This window comes from Heterocephalus glaber, unplaced genomic scaffold (genome assembly GCF_053883595.1).
Source record: "Heterocephalus glaber isolate CG9 unplaced genomic scaffold, H.glaber_assembly_v1.0 deba00000071, whole genome shotgun sequence".
In the NCBI taxonomy this organism is placed as follows: Eukaryota; Metazoa; Chordata; class Mammalia; order Rodentia; family Bathyergidae; genus Heterocephalus; species Heterocephalus glaber.
Window position 1 is genome coordinate 13830862 of NW_028258137.1, and position 17073 is coordinate 13847934.

Genomic DNA, 17073 nt, shown 5'->3' on the forward strand with positions numbered 1-17073 from the left:
TTAGGCATAGAGAACGGCACCTACCTTTCTGAAATGTGCGAGCATATCTGGGCTTCGCTCACACATTTCTGTGAGGAGGACTACAGAAGTGTGAAGGACACCTGAAACAAGATTTTAAAAAACCAAAAATGAGGCTCTAGTATTCAACTTCATAGAATAGACAGGGCTTCAAGTTCCTGAAAGTCAATTCCAAAAGGACAGTTGCTACTTCTGCTTTTTAATCCCTCAAAGAATCTAAGCATTGTAATGACTGCAAAGGGAGTACTTAATAGAAGCCTGCTGATTTAATAATGGTCAAAGCAGTCAAATCAGCATACTTTTAACAATTATGTATAATTACTTAAAAGCAACAATAATACGTCTCCTCAGCTGAAAATAACCGTAAAGATATGTTCAGTCAATGGAAACTAGATCTCTTCTACATACTCAATTAACTGTTTCCGATTTCTGACATATAATTCAAGTCAGAAATCTTACTTAATAACACTTTAAATTTCCTGATAGAATGTATCAAAACTCCAAGACAATTGTGGATGTCCAAGTGCATTTGGTTGTTCCAAAATCAATTTTAAAAATCCCACTATTCACTTCACGAAGTAATAAGTAAGTAACCAAAAGATTCATGTGTTAAGTATATTTTCAGCATTCTAGTCACAGCACTGGATTAATCAAATTAAATATACCATAACATTTAAAACATAAATTTTGTTACTTAGAACTTAACTCACTTCAAAATAAGAACAAAAGTGTACAGGAAAGGAACTGCTACATTCCATTTTAATTGGTCTTAAATTTTACAAAAAAAAAAAAAAAATCTAGGTATCCACTACAAATTCCTATTAGAAGTAACTCAAAAGAACTTTCACTAAGCTAATACTCCTACTACATGTCAATGAAGGAAATTGTCTTTCTTTCATTATAAACTGGCCAAGAAATCAAAGGGTTTTATACAAATGAAAATCAAGGGTAAGAAAATTTGTACACTGTACTAAATATTAATAATTTAAGAGAAGATCAGAGATGACAGGTTTATTATAAAGAATTCAATCAAATAATAAAACAAGGCTAAGTAGAAAAGACATTTGGCAGACCAACCCTTTTTGGGAAAGTGTCTATGCACAGCAGAAAGGCAACTCCTCTGCCCTTGCCCTGAGACACAGGGTGGACACAGCTTTAACATATTCCTTCAAGGGCCAGGGATTTAGCTCAGTGGTGCCACCTCCTGCCTCGCAAGCACAAGGTCCTGAGTTCAATCCCCGGTACCAAAAAAAAAACCATGTTCCTGTGGGTTGGAATTACTGGTGGTACATACATGACTACCCCATTAGGCAGCTTGTACCACTGATGGTACAAACAGATCTAATCACTTTTATTGCTCTTTTTACTAATAAAATTAATAAAAAGCCACCCAAGGGGACAGTCATGCAATACCACCAGTGGTTCAAGCCACTAGGCAGTGAGACATACAAATTATGGCCCCATCATGAACATGTTAAACCTTTTCTTTCTTTCTCTCAGTGCTTCATGAGTTCAGCCAAATAACATTACCATGATTCTTCTCATTCAATAAATTTTTTGTTGCTGGTAAAAACATCTCCATAAGTTCAGGAACTTTCCTGATGACATGAACAGCACACAGTGCTGCCTATAAAAAAAATAAAAGACAGAAAATTTCAAGTAAGCAGAGCAACCGATATTATAAAAAGAAACAATAAAAGTACTTCATCAACTAGTTCATTTACTAGAAAAATAAAGAAGAAAAAAGACATGAGATACTATTTATTAACTGGTAGGAGCTTTTCAATTTAAACTATTATATTAAGGAGGAACTTCCATATCACCTGTCCTTTTGTTCATATATTGCTAGACAAGTGGGCAATAATTTTCTAGACTAGACCCTACTATGAATTCATTAAATGGGTTAACTCTAACTTATATAAAATTCTGGAAAAGTAAAAAAATAGATAAGGACTTCTATCTCTGATCATCTCTAATAATCCTCTAAGTAAGATGAACAACAGATATAAAAACACCATGCAACTGAAAAACATAAACTCTAGTTGCTATAAATTTGCCGTTAGTTTAATATTATCTATACTGCCCCCACTGACTTTGCTAACATCAAGAAAATCATCTGAATAGGGCAGGGGAATAGCTCAGTGGTATAGAGCATGCTCAGCACATGCAAGTCCAGTATTTAATGTAATCAAAGTAACCACAGCTATTACTTGAGTCAAATACCATAAAAGTTTAGACAGACTAACAAGAAAAGATTTCTGCTAATTCTTCTTACACTCTAGGGTATGAGGGGAGCTCTACTTTGAAGGAATGTTTTATTTAACACAACACAGTAATGTGCCTTCTAAACAACAGCAGCTCACACATTATTTAAGAAAAAAGTACTGGCTTAACTGGGTATGGTGGTGCACGCCTGTGATCCTAGCACTCAGGAAGCTGAGGCAGGAGGGTTGTTTCAAGTTCCAGGCCACCCTGAGCTACATAATGAGTTCAAGGCCTGCCTGAACTACATAGTGAGACTCTCACTATGGATTAATCAAAAAATCAAAAAAACAAAAACAAACAGAAAAAGTACAGGTTTATAAATTAAAAAAAGAATTTAACTTTGTTTACAGCCATCATTAACAGTTATTACCCTGGGAAATTGCTTAGCTCTTTCAGTGCCTCTTTTTCACACCATTAATAAAGAAGGACCAGTGTGTTAGTTATTTTCTCTCATTACTGAGACAAAACACCCCAAAACCCAAAGTTAAAGGGGAAAAGTCTTATTTAGCTCACAGTTCACAGAGGTTTCAATCCATTATCAGCTGACTCCAAGGCAGGGTGGCACAAGGAGGGGCAACAGTTTACTGCAGTAGAAGACAGCAAAAACAAGGGACCTAAACAGCCTCTTTCTGCCCCTTTAATCTTATTCAGACTACTTAGGGCAGGTAGTGCTCACGCCCTTAATCCTAGTGCCCTCGGGCCTAGCCCCACCATGAATCAATCACACACTAGATTCAGCCACCTCTGAAAAAGCTCCAGACTTTGGGGGGACATCTAAACACAAACTACAACAGACAGTAAACACCAACAAGATAATGGTATATATTTATTTCCTGTGTACAAAGGTTTTAGGGTTGAAGCACAATTTAAAAGCTCAACAAAATGTTTGTATCAACAGATAAAAGTAGGTAATTAGGAAAATAAGATAATTCTCTTCCATTACTATTCCAATCAGACATACTAATTTTAAAAAGTGGGCTCTACATCACTCCTCCATAATTATCTAAAGTTCCAATGGAACTATCCTTCCAAAGATACAAAGGCACTAGTACAAAAACACAAGCACTAATTATCAGTATAAAAGTCAATTCATAAAGATCTGATCATTATCACTTTGTTTGTTTGTTTGTTTAGGTGGTACTACGGATCACAGTAAGGGGTGCTTCATCACTGAGCTACATCCCAGCTTTTTTTCTAAACAGAGACTTGGTAAATTGCACTCTTTTTTAAGACAGGGCCTTAAGTTGCTCAGGTGGGACCCAAACTTGCAAATCTTCCTGGCTCAGCTTCCCTCAGTGCTGGGATTACATGCATGCACCACCAAACCCACCTTTTAATACTACTTAGAATTTACATACTTTTGGAAATAATCAGATGTGCCCTCAGAATATCTAGAAAATTGGCTTTTAAATTATTTCCTTGAAAAAAGAGGAATTAAGATTCATATATAAAAAAAGATTTAAAAGAGCAGAGAAAAATCCTTTGTATTATCATCCATATTTTCAAAATGAGATTTGCTTTCTCATCTCCAGAATAGTCCCTAACTGAAGCAGATTGGTTTCATTAAAAGTTACCTTTTTTCTTAAGTAAGAGTTGGAGGTTTTCAAGAGCTTCTCCACCTCTCCTGCAAGATCTCTGCACATCTCTGAGGAGCCCATGCAGCCAAGGGTACAAAGAGCTAGTCCCTGTACAAACTGAGTGCTATGATTAAGATCACTGCAAAAGAGAAAAAGGGAGGGGTAGAAATGAATATGTTCTGCCTGGTACTCTCCATGAAAAAAACTTTACAATTTAACAAACTAGTTTAAATGACTTAATATTTTTCTTATAATGAAAATATTTAATAGGATTAATTAGAAAGAAAAATGTTTATTCCAACTTTATTACAAATTATCAATACAGTGAGCTAACAGTCCCTGTACAGATTTACTATCCAGTGTTTCCAGCCAAAGTAGCAGAAATTGGACATGGTATATGTTAGATGTTAAAGACAAACCATTTTAGAAAATTTGGCAAACTACTGAAAGTAAAAACTGGCAAAGATAAAAATATGAAGAAAACTGTGTCTTCAAAAGCTTTTTTTTGGTACCGGGAATTGAACTTGGGACCTTGTGCTTACACATTAAAAAGCTTTTAATATCAACTACTACTAACTATAAAATAAGGTAAGGCATACACTAAAAAATCCTTTTGAAAAAAATCAGAAAAGAATCTCTACTGCTAGAGTATTTAAGATAATTATAAACATCACAAGAGAAATTCAGTTGTCTTCTGACATTTTTGGTCTTATATTTTAGTATGAGCCTTGATATTTTGCTACATAATTTTTACATTTTTATTTTATTCAAGAGAACAAAAAAGTCAGTAACTGTCATTACTACAAATGAGCTAATAAAACCACCTTTAAAAAACTAAGCTGTATTTTTACAGTAAACCCCTGTATTTGTTGGTACATATACACAAAACCTTCTAAGAGACACTGATGACTTGCTATGGCTTTGGGGTCTCCCAAAGGTTTGTGTATTGGCAGTTTGGTTCCCAGCACATATGCTGATACAACAGGTACACTGTAGAGATTGAAGGAGGTGGAATCTAGTGGGAGGTGATTGAGAAAATTGCACCAGGAAGGGATAACTGGTCTTGAAGAATCAGTAGTTCCCAGGAGTTGTTACAGAAGAACAAGACTGGCCCCTCCTGCCCACTGGCTTCCCCTCTTGCCATGGATCACTCCCTCTCCCATTGTGGTGCTGTCACCAGAAGCTGAACAAATGGGGCTGCCTTATCTTGGACTTTGGCTTACAAACCTGTAAGTTAAATAAACCTTTTTTCTTTAGAAATTATCTAGCCTCTGCTATTTTAATTCAGGAGTGGAAAACTGAGACATTACTATATAAATTATTTTCAAACAGGCCAGGAAGTATTCTTTCAGAAAAGCTAAAGTATTAAAAGCCTGAACCAGTAAACTTATGTATATATTACAATCAATTCTTGTTACTCAGAAGCTCAATTATGAGTTGTGTTACTTCTACCAGTTTTCAGAGCATTTTAGAATCCTACGGTGCAGGTTGGTTCAAAAGGTCTCTAAATGTCTTCAAGACTGTTTCAGACATGGTTCTACCACCTGCCTTGCAAGCACAAGGTCCCGAGTTCGATCTCCAATACCAGAAAAAAAAAAAAGACTGTTTCAGACAGAGTCCATGCAATTCCAACCTTTTTCATAATCTTCTAAATTGTGTGTGTGTATATGTGTGTGTGTTTGTGTTTAAGACAGCATCTCACTATGTAGTCCAGGCAGGTCTTGAACACACAATCCTTCTGCCTAAGCCTCCTGAGAACTGGCATTGCAGGCATGTGCCACCATGCCCAGCTTATTTTTATAACCCTGTAACACTGTGTCTTGATATTTGCACTGATGATACAAAAGCAGTGGTGGGAAAAGCTCTTGCCCACTAGTGCAAATCAAAGGCAAAGTAATCAAACTATGCTAGTAGTTACCATACACACTGCCACATAGTTTAAAAGAAGAAAGAGTTGGGCGTGGTGGTGCATACCTGTAAACCCAGCACTCAGGAAACTGAGGCAGGAAGATCTCTGTGAGTTCAAGGCCAGCCTGGGCTACATAGTAAGTTCAAGGCCAGCCTGAGCTACATAGCAAGACCTTCTCTCAAAAAGTAAAAAAGTAGGGCTGAGGATGTGGCTCAGTGGTGCCACACCTGCCTGGCAAGCATAAAGTCCTGAGTTCGATCCCCTGTACCAAAAATGTTTTACAAAGTAAAAAAGTAAAAGAAAGAATGAAAAAAGACAGCTTCATCTAGGACTGATCATGACAAAGCAGGTAAAATTATTAGTTCTTTTAATTCTCAAGTCTATTTCTCTTTTTGCAGTGCTGAGGATTAAATCCAGGGCCTTGTGCATGCTAGACAAACACTGTACCAGAATTACACAAAGAGCCTTAAGTCTCAACTCTTGCATGCACATTTTAAAAATATTTTGTGTTACAAAATGGGAATTATGCTTGAACTACTTGTGCTACACAGTGAGGTTAAATGACAGTCTCAGAGAAAAGCATTTGTGTATTTGTTTCATTTGCAAGATGAACTATGAGCTCGCTGCTTTCAAATTAAGACCTCAAACCAAGCTTGGTGGCATATGCCTGTAATCCCAGCACTCAGTAGCCAGACGAAGGAAGACTGCTGAGTTCAAGGCCAGCCATAACTATATACTGTCTTAAAAAAAAAAAAATAGGACCTCATTTTTATTTTAAAAAATAACTGACAACTATGGTTACTAAGACTTGAGTATTTGGCACACGTTTTTCTGGAAAAAGAGCCAAGTCAGCCTAATACTTCAAGAGCAACAACAGTATTCATTGCCAATGACAAAATCCAAACTCTGAGCCAGGCATGGTGGTACATGCCTGTAATCTCAGCATTTGGGAACCTGAAAATCCTAACTCTGAAGTGAAAATTAGAATTCTGGAAAACTTTCATTGCCACCATGTCACTGACACTCTACTAATACTTAAAAAAGATTTTTGTAATGATCAGTAGCATTGCTCACCAATGAATTTTTAAATATTCTGTAATAAAATGTATTAACACCTGTAATAAAATGTATTAACATCTATATAACTTAATATAGCAATTTTTCCCAAATACTCCAGCACAATGTTATAAAATTATACATGAGTAAAAGATTAACTCAAAGGGAAAGACAGATCTATTGGTAACAAAGTACTAAAGCTTAACCGACTGTGTTTCAGATTCTACACTGCATCTAATCTTAAACTACCAATGGGGTAGGGGTGGCACCGCACACCGGTAATCCCAGCAAAAAGCAGAAGGATTGCTCCGAGTTTGAGGTCAGCCTGAGCTACAAAGTGAGTTCAAGACCAGTCTGAACTACATAGTGAGACCCTGCCTCAAAAACAAGCAAACAAACAAAAGTACTACCACTTAGTAGTTTTTCTCTTGGCAAGCCAGAGCACAAAGTAAAAGAGGCATTAGGACAGCAACTTTGACTATCAAAAGGGGATGGTTCATCAAACCCATCTCCCTTTGTCCCTTTTGTATCAGTAAGACTTTCAATCCCTAACTAGACAGGATCAATGCCCCTTCTCAGCCTGCAGCAGCTTAATGAAGACAGACTTTTGGTCCTTTTGCACCCCTTAAGAAAAAGGGATCAAAGGGCTAAGGATTTAGCTCAGGGGTGCCATGCCTGCCTCCCAAGCACAAGGTCCTGAGTTTGATCCCTGCACCAGAGATTAAAAAAACCAGGGATCAAAAGGAGCATGGAGTGATATAGAAGAAATAAAGATAAGCAAAAAGGGGACAAGGAAAATCATAATTTTAAAAATAAAAACTGCAGCTTCAGGACATTCCCAAAAGAGAGAAGAAGAAAAGAAAACAAGGGCCGGGGATTTAGCTCAGTGGTTCTGCCACCTGCCTTGCAAGTGCAAGGACCCAAGTTAGAACCCCGGTACCAAAAAAAGAGAAAACTGATCAAGTTTTAGCATAATCTCAAAGAAAATCTGTAGTTTTTTGGAAAAGTCATTTACACACACACACACACACACACACACACACACACTCACACACCCCTTTATGAGATAAAGTCTCACTATGCAGTCCAGGATGGCCTCAAACTCCCGATGATCCTCCTGCCTCAGAGTACTGGGATTACAGGTGTACACCACCACACCCAGCTACTCTTCCTTTTTCTAATTACATTATCCGGAAGACATTAGATTTTCTTCATATATTCCAATCAACAGAACATAATACAAGAAATTGAAAGCAGGAGATAGGAGTATTCAAATCACAAGAGTTACATAAATGTAAAAAAATGCCACTCTTCACACTGAAATTTTTTTGACTTAGGAAATAATTTCATACAGAATACTATTTATGTTAATATACTCATTATTGGTTTTTTGTTTGTTGGTCGGTTGGTGCAGCAGATCAAATCCAGGGTCTTGCAGATGCTAGGCAAAGCACTCTACCACAGAGGTACACATACCTTCCCCCAATATTAGTATTTTTGAGTGAAGTAATAATGGTATTAGTATCTGTCACGCAATGAAAAAAGAAAAAGATACAGTGAAACTGTCCAGATTTGCTCCTTTTCATCAATTTAAATTGTATAGGGTAAAAATTACTGGTAAAATGAAGTTTAAATATTAAGCACATTTTTCACATCTTGGGTCCAGTTCCCAAATAATTTAGTTAGCTTTGTATTCATTTTTCAATATTTAAAAACGTTTTAAGAACTTAAAATATTAAATCTGACTTCTAAAGACTTAATCCCAAGATCAATGTTCAATTAATAAGTGCAAAACCTCTCGGTACACTATGATGCCCTATAATATAAACACACTCACAAAAGAACAAAAAATATGAAGCCAGGAGTGGTGGCCCTTGCCTGCAATCACAGCACTGGGGAGGTCGATGTAGGAGAATCAAGGACAGCCTGGGCTACATAGTGAGATCCTGTTTCAAAAGATCCAAAATACAAACGTACGAGTGCGTGTGTAGCATGTATTATTGGCTTTTTTTCTTTTTTTTTTTTTTTTTTTGGTACCAGGGATTGAACTCAGGTTCTTGTGCTTGCGAGGCAGGCGCAGGCAACACTGAGCTAAATCCCTGGCCCTCTGACTTTTTATTTTTTAAAAAAATGGTCCAATAATTAGAATGAAGTGCCTGTTCAACTCTCAATTATTTGAATAAATAATTCTATCCTAAATTCATGTGGGGCTGGTCTGGACTTTATGAAAACTAAATTCAAAGATTTTTTTATCTATAGGCCTCAATCTTCAATTTTTATCAAGCTACAAACCTATACCTAAGTTTGGTATTGACTCTCTCATAGGAACTTGCTGTCAGGCAGAATTCCCAAATTCTGTCTATTTTTGATCTCCATTCCAATGCTTTCACTAGCTCCGGCCACGTACATGGCAGACATGCAATAAATAAGAACACATGAATCAACCTGGTATTTTCATTATTAGTATTTATTTTATGGACAATAAACAAGAATTTTCCCCAGAATTAAGTTTACAGATTTGCTGTATTTAAATGTTACATTTTGCTATTTTTGTTTCTCAGAGGGTCTTACTATGTAGTCCCAGATGGCCTGGAATTCATTATGTAGCCCAGGATAGTCTTGAACTCGAGATCCTCTTGTCTCAGCCTCCCATAGGGCTGGGATTACAGGCATGTGCAACTACAACCAGCCTAAAGGCTACACTTGATGACTGTGACCCAATTACAACTGTTGTTTTGGAATTTCCCATTACTACTTGGAAAAAATGTGAAGTAAAGCACTAGGTATTTAGAAAAAAATACAAGTTTAGATGTCCACAAATTTGGTCACCCACATCTCCATCCTTTATTTCTACTTTTTTGTCGTTTTTGAGACAAGGTCTCATTATGTATTCTAGGCTGGCCTCAAACTCAAAATCCTCCTGCCTCGGCCTACTGAGTGCTGGAATTACAGGCGTATAGTACCATGCACTTCTACTCTCTGTCAAACACGTGCATATTACAAATAAAAAAGAAATCTAAAATGGTCATTAAACACACACAAACCAAAACCAAAACAAACCAAACTAAAAGCAAAAAATACTTCTATGCTAGGGCCATCAGAACTCCTACAGCTTTCTAACAGAACCCTAGTAAGCGACACACTGGGAAGAACCTGTAATCCCCTGCACAGATCCTCTAATTTTTCCATGCAGCAAATGTTCCTGAGTTGGAAAGCAAGGTAAACTAGCATAACTAGACTACTGCAGCAGTGAAACAGCTATTAAGGAGTTTCTGAAGAGTCTGTCTATACATTAAAATTCAAAGGGATACATACAATTCCATGCAACTCAAATCTCGGATTAGACCAGTAACAAGCATTGCCTCTCTTTTCACCTTTAAAAAATAATCAGAATTGGGCCAGGGATTTAGCTCAGTGGTTTCACTGCCTGCTGCGCAGGCACAAGGACCCGAGTTCAATCCCCGGTACCAAAAAAAAAATAATAATAATCAGAATATATATTGGTAATGGGGGGGTGGGGGGGGGTCAGGGTCTCAGTATGTAGTTAGGCTGACCTCAAACTCAGACTCCTACTGTCTCAGCCTCCTGAGTGCTGGGATTACAAGAATGTGGTTTTATATCCAGCTACACTGTTAATTTTTTAATAAGTGGAAAGTTTCATTACCTGTGGTATTCAAAGTCCTAGAAATATAAGAAAATTAGATTTTACTAATGCCTTTTCAACAAAGGCCTATATGTTCTATTTCACCGATCACTTACATTCTTTGATGAACCTCTTTACATACTAAAAGCTATTTGAGCCAAGAGCAATTCCAATACATACTAGACAATAAATATAAAACCAGTAAACAGAAGCTCTTAATGTCATATTCAGAAATTCAGAAAAGAGAAAAGTGGTCATTAGAAGAAGAGAAGGTAAAACTTACTTCTTGATACAGTTAGTCATGAGAAGATGGACATCTTGTCTTTCATCTAACAGCAGCATTGCTCCTAAATAGCCAATGCGTTTGTCTGTAAATTTTTGAGAAGCAATAAGCTTGAGGCACTCCAACTGCACACATGCACAAAAAAAGACACAAAGCAAAGAAAAAAAGAACATTAAGAACTTGCTATCACAACCTAGAAAAGCAATGTTTTTAACCAAAGGTCCAAAGATGACCAAAGTACAGACCTGTATCAAACTACCTAAATAAATAAAGACATAAGACTTTGGTATATCTTAATATTAATCGGATTCTGGAACAAATCATATGGTCACGGTCTCACAGCATTTGCCATCCAAATAATCTGTGAGTTTTAACTTCATTCTACAGATTCATACACACACAAGTCAAATATAAGACATTAATAAATCAAATTTCTAATTTAATCCCTACCTTACATTAAATGAGCACCTAACTCATATATTTAAGGTCTGGTTATTTTGAGAATCAAAAAAACTCAATAAATAGAAATACATCAATATGCCAAACAGTATCCTAAACATCAGAAATGTACAATTAATTAAAGGAGACAACCAAACTTAATGTAATGTGAAAAGTGCTACATTTAGGACTTGAACCAAGTACTATGAGAGAAGTGAGGGCTTAGGAATCAAATATAGAAAAAAAAATCCAGAGGAAAAAACACAGTAGTGAAATCAACCTACAAGTTTTATATGATTTCTTCTTTATGTAATTGTTAGAAATAACTCCTCAGGGCTTTGGAGTCCTTTGTAGTTAAACTTGGCCTTTCTTGAAAGTCACAATCACTTTGATATACTTTATCATTCATCTAGACAAACATGGAAAAGCCAAATATTTCCTCTGGAGCAGTGGTATTCAAAGGTGTATGCAAGTAAGACTCTCCAAGAAGAATTTTCAAAACTAAGTTCCCCTTTAGAATCATGAATCCTAAGGAAAGGGGCACCAAAGGGGACTTAGATACGCAGGAAGCAAAGATCATTGGAGATTATTCTCCATTGTGAATTCATTTAATAAGTTTCAAAGTGAAATTAAGGGAAGTACAGCAGTTCCACAAATAGAACTCAAGATATTTAAATATTGCTTTCAGTGTACCTGCATTTAAAAAACAAAAAACTATAGTCTGTTAATTGTCTATATTGTCTGAGCATGCTAAAGAAGGTTCCAAGTAGAATAACCAGAATCAAAAAAGGAAAATCTAAGCCAGACATGGTGGTGCATGCCTGTACTCCCAGCACTCTGGGAGGCTGAAGCAGGAGGATCACAAGTTAAAGAGCTGTCTGGGCAACACAGCAGCTTAGCAAGACTTTGTCCCAATTAAAAAAAAAAAAAAAAAAAACGTTAAAAAGGGCTGGAAAAAGGGCAAAATTAAATGCCTTGTAAGACTGAAAGAGATTAAATAACAACTTTTCCCTTTCTTCTAAACATTCAATTTAGGTTTTAAAAACAATTTCTGAAATAAGTTGATGAAAATCATTTTTACAAGGTCTGCAGAAAATTACTGCTGATGAATGAGAAAATCAGAAGCCAAAATGGTATCAAATATTTTACTTTTTCAAACTTAAAGTTTTCCAAACATCTCATTAAATAATTCTATGAATAAACATTTTAGTAGTAAAAGAAAATGTTCCAAGAATCAGATATCACAGAAGTTTACACCATCCTTATTGAGTCTTGCTTCTGGCAAACTGCAAGCACTGTACAAATTATCCAAAACTATTTTTTTTTTTTGGTACCAGAGATTGAACTCAGGACCTTGTGCCTGCCAGGCAGGCACAGTGCCACTGAACTAAATCCCCAGCCCTCCAAAACTATTTTATTAAGATCAACTAGTAAGATATACTCTCAGGGATCATTCCTATTTCTACAGCCACATTTTAATTTAATCGGACTAAACATCTTCAGTGACCAGTGAATAGAGTTTGTTTTTTCTAAGTTTGCTTAAAACTTACCTCAAAACTAAAGAACAAAAAGAAAAACTAAAACTTAAAGGTACATAAATTAATTCTTTACAGGATGCGATGGCGCACGCTGGTGATCTCAGCACTTGGAGGGCTGAGGCAGGAGGATTGCCATGAGTTTGAGGCCAGCCTAAGCTACACAGAGACCTCCATCTCAAAAAACAAATTAATTCTTTACGCTACTCCCTATTTATACAGTGACTTTGTTTCAAGAAGAAGCAAATGTTTTTATGATGGTGACAAATTTAAGGAAAAATGTAAGATTATACGGCTAGAGACGGCATCTGAAATATACCCCACAGGGGAGGATTAACTCTGATTACACTTCACACATGGGTGTCCAGCAACAGTACTGAGAATGTACTATTTTTCATCTTTAAGAACATTATTGAGGGGCTGGGGATTTAGCTCAGTGGTTCTGGCGCCTGCCACGCAAGTGCAAGTTCCCAAGTTCGATCCCCGGTACCAAAAAAAAAAAAAAAAAAGAACATTATTGAGGTTTTCAAATTTTGAAAAGGAAAGATGAACACTAGGGGGTAAAGGTATAATAAGAAGGATCAGAATGTGAGGACATGATATCTATTTTTAAGTAGCAATCTCCAAAAAATACAATATCCCTCTACCGTACTACTTGACTAAAGAACAGAAGGAAAAAAATCAATTAATTAAGCATATCTGCCCCTTACCTCAAAATCTCAAACAGTAATACTACTCCAGTTAAAGTCACTTGAAAAACCACTGGGTACAGTGGTACACACCTGTAATCCCAGCAACTCAGGAGGCTGAGGCAGGAGGATCACATGTTTAAGGCCAGAGCGGGCAACTTAGAGAGACCCTAAGTAAAAATTTTAGAAAGGGTTGGAAGTACAGCTCAGTGGTAGAGTGCTGCTTTAGCTTGTGTTCAATCCCCATGACACAAAAACCATAAACAAAAACCCACCTGCAAATATGGCAGGCCCCTTTAAAACACACAGTCCTACTTTTATTTTCATATCCCACCAAGTTAATAGAAAACTTACTCTTACTCCATATTCTATAAGCAAAGTCAAAAGACAAATTACAAGGTTGGCAAAAATATTTGCAAGTCATTTCATAGATGTGAGATCCTATATAACAGGTTCCTACAAACTGATTTTCCCCCATACTGGTGACTAAACCCAAGCAGCAGTAGACAGGGTCTCACTAAATTGTCCAGGCTGGCCTTGAATGTGCAATCTCCTGCCTTGGCCTCTTGAGAAGCTGGGATTATAGGCATATATCACCACACCCAGTCAAACCCCTTTTTTAAAATACCAATGCTCCATTATAAAAATGGAAAACAATTAGGCCAAACAGCTCATAGGGAACAAAAATAGAAATAGAAATCAACCTCTCATAAAACAAATGCAAATTCAACTAAGTAAGTTTACCCCAAAAATCCCAGTGAATTGTACCTTGAGATGTGAATATGATTTGCAAAATACACATCAATAAAGTTACCTAAAAAGAAATAAAAACCAAAACCAGAGAGATACTTTTTACAACAGCGTGAAGATTAACAGATGGCAGTATAAACTGGCACAAGCTGTAGAAATATCTGACTTACCTAAATTACAAATTTATATAACCTCTGACTCAGCAATTCTCTTTTTAAGAAATTACACAAGGCCGGGGATTTAGCTCAGTGGTTCTGCTGCCTGCCTCGCAAGCACAAGGTCCCAAGTTCGATCCCTGATACCCAAAAAAACTACACTATACTTATATTCACATATGTGAAAAATAATGGCATTATTCAACTGTAATAATTGAAACAGCAAAACTGGAGATAAGTATCCATTAATAAGGTAACAGTTTAATAAATTATGATTCATACATGTAAAGAATACATTAAATATATCATCAGCATGTCAAAGAAGCTGCAAAAAAAATGATTCTTTAGCCAGGTGTGGTGGCACAAGCCTATAATCCTAGCACATGGAAGGCTGAGGCAAGAGGATTCTCATGAGTTCAAGGCCAGTGTCCACTACATAGCGAGATGCTGTCTCAAAAAACAAAAAAGAGGGCCAGGGATTTAGCTCAGTGGTGCCACTGCCTGCCTCGCAAGCACAACGTTCTGAGTTCGATCTCCAGTACCAAAAACAAACAAACAAACAAACAAAAAAAAAAAAAAGAAAGATTCTCTTTATGAAAAAGGTTTTTGGTGTTTCCTTTGTTTTGTTTTTTGAGACAGGGTCTCACTAAATTGCCCAGGCTGGCCTCAAAAAGCCTCCTACCTCAGCCTCCTGCTGGGATTAAAGGTATAGGCTACTAGAACTGGCTATAAGAGAAGTCTTCTATACTGATCTTCGGGACAGATTAATGAATGAAAACTGCAAACAGTATGTTAAAACAGGTTGTAGATACTTCATGTATCTCTGGAAGGATATTCAAGAAACTGACACCATCAGATGCTATTAGAGAAACTAAGTGACAGGAAGACAAGAATAGAAAAGTGTTTCATCATGAATCCTTTTGTATCTTTCAAATTTAGGATCAGCCACATGTGGTGGCACACACCTGTAACCCTTGCACTTGGGAGGTTGAGGTAGAAGGATCATAAGTGTGAGGCCAGCCTGGGCTACACAGTGAAACCCTGTCTCAAAAAAACAAACAATAAAATAAAATTAAAATTTATTCTCTATTCCAAAGAAAAATAACAATGGACTAGGAGAAAGAAATCAAACAAAAACTACAAACAGAAAGGTCTTGTGGCTATAAAAGCTAATATACTATATTTTTAAAACTTGTGAAAATTGTTTCCCCCTGCAAAGCTAAACACCATGTATTTCCCCAAAAACACCAGAAAGCAGTTGAATGTTAGAATAGCTTTATGTTGAATACTAGACTCTTGGGAAAATACAACTCCAATAAATAAATGGGGGGGGGGGGTCAGCCTTTAGATAACCTGAATTCATACGGAACAATTACTGTATTATACTATTCTTTTTTTTTTTTTGGTACCAGGGATCGAACTTGCTTGCAAGGTAGGCTCGGTGCCACTGCGGTAAATCTCTGGCCCTGTATTATGCTATTCTTTAACTCCTGTGGATGCTGGTAGAAGATTGTTAAAATGTATGTTTGTTCCTAATCTCTAATCCCCCGATGGCTGCTCAGAGTTACACTCATCTATCAATTTCTCCTTTGTCAAAATCACTCTTTAACTTCTGTTTTAAGGTACTTGCTTTTCCATAGCAACCTTTTCCCTCTCCTCTGCCATCCCAAAGGACTGAGGTGATCTCTTTCCTACTCTCAGATTTGTTTTATATTTACTTGGAATTGTGAAGCTCCACTGTGAGATGCTAGTTACCACCAGCTTGACCCCTAACTATTTAGACATTTTGCTTTAATTTAGTAAACTGGGTTACCAAACAATGTATGTGCCAGACATTCTCACTGATACATAATTTAAAGGGTATACATAAGAAAACCAACATTGACTATAAATAATAAATATATGACACCATTATGCACAAGATACTATGAAAACAAGTGAGGAAAGGTATCCAACTTAGGTCAGGAACAGAAGGAAAACTTCAGAGAAAGGTAAAGTTAGGAGCTCAACCTCTGCTTCTATCTAGAGGCCTTAAAACAAGCTATTTAACAACCTGGGCTTCTGTTTTGCATCACCAGGGTAACTGAGCCACATAAGGGAAGACAGCCCTTAATAGCTGTGTCTCCACTCCTACTCTCAAGGCAGTCACTATTCTAAGCAGCTGATTCCAGAAGTGGCCTTAGAATCCTCCTCAGAAGAAGCATGCTAGTCATTAGCAACAAGTCTAAGAGATTAAAAGTACTGCCCCTTTGAAATAAATACAGGGCCTTGTAGAAGGGGTTCCCAAAGGAGATAGGTCAAAATTACCTGGGAGAATTTTGGGGGAAAAAAATACAGGTCACTCCCAGAAAATTCCAATGGAGTAGATCAGAAGTAGAGACTGAAAATTTTTAATTTTTTTTTGGTACCAGGGATCAAACTTGGGACCTCGCGCTTACAAGGCAGGCAGCGGAACCACTGAGCTAAATCCCCGGCCCAGAAAAGTTTTAATTTTCACAAAATTTTTCTAGATGACTTCTAATGTTCCAATTTTTTTCAAATATCAAATCAATTTTTTAAAAAACTATCAGGTTCCTGATCTTGTTACATTTTCCTGAAGCAAGTACAAATGTTGCCTTTCATCAATATTTAATCTGGTTGTCCTGAACAAAATGCTGCTTCCACTCCATTAGCTTTCAGAATAGTTTCACACAAGGTCAAATGCACATCTGCATCTAACAATGAAGCTTTATGATGTGGCCAATCTACAAGTGAT

General features: G+C 36.8%; 1 protein-coding gene across 5 annotated transcripts in view; it reads right to left on the bottom strand.

Moving 5' to 3' along the window:
* Ap1g1 (adaptor related protein complex 1 subunit gamma 1) overlaps positions 1-17073 on the bottom strand; it is an 83046-nt gene that overhangs the window by 36941 nt on the left and 29032 nt on the right. For 3 of the 5 annotated variants that reach the window (XM_087211215.1, XM_004842907.4, XM_087211283.1), the window contains 4 exons: positions 10752-10876; positions 3858-3999; positions 1549-1645; positions 25-101 (listed from right to left, as the gene is read on the bottom strand). In XM_087211215.1, coding sequence (XP_087067341.1) covers positions 25-101; positions 1549-1645; positions 3858-3999; positions 10752-10876 — 441 coding nt within the window. The remainder of the gene's footprint in view (positions 1-24; positions 102-1548; positions 1646-3857; positions 4000-10751; positions 10877-17073) is intronic. The other 2 variants (XM_087211331.1, XM_087211385.1) reach the window with 1 other exon arrangement.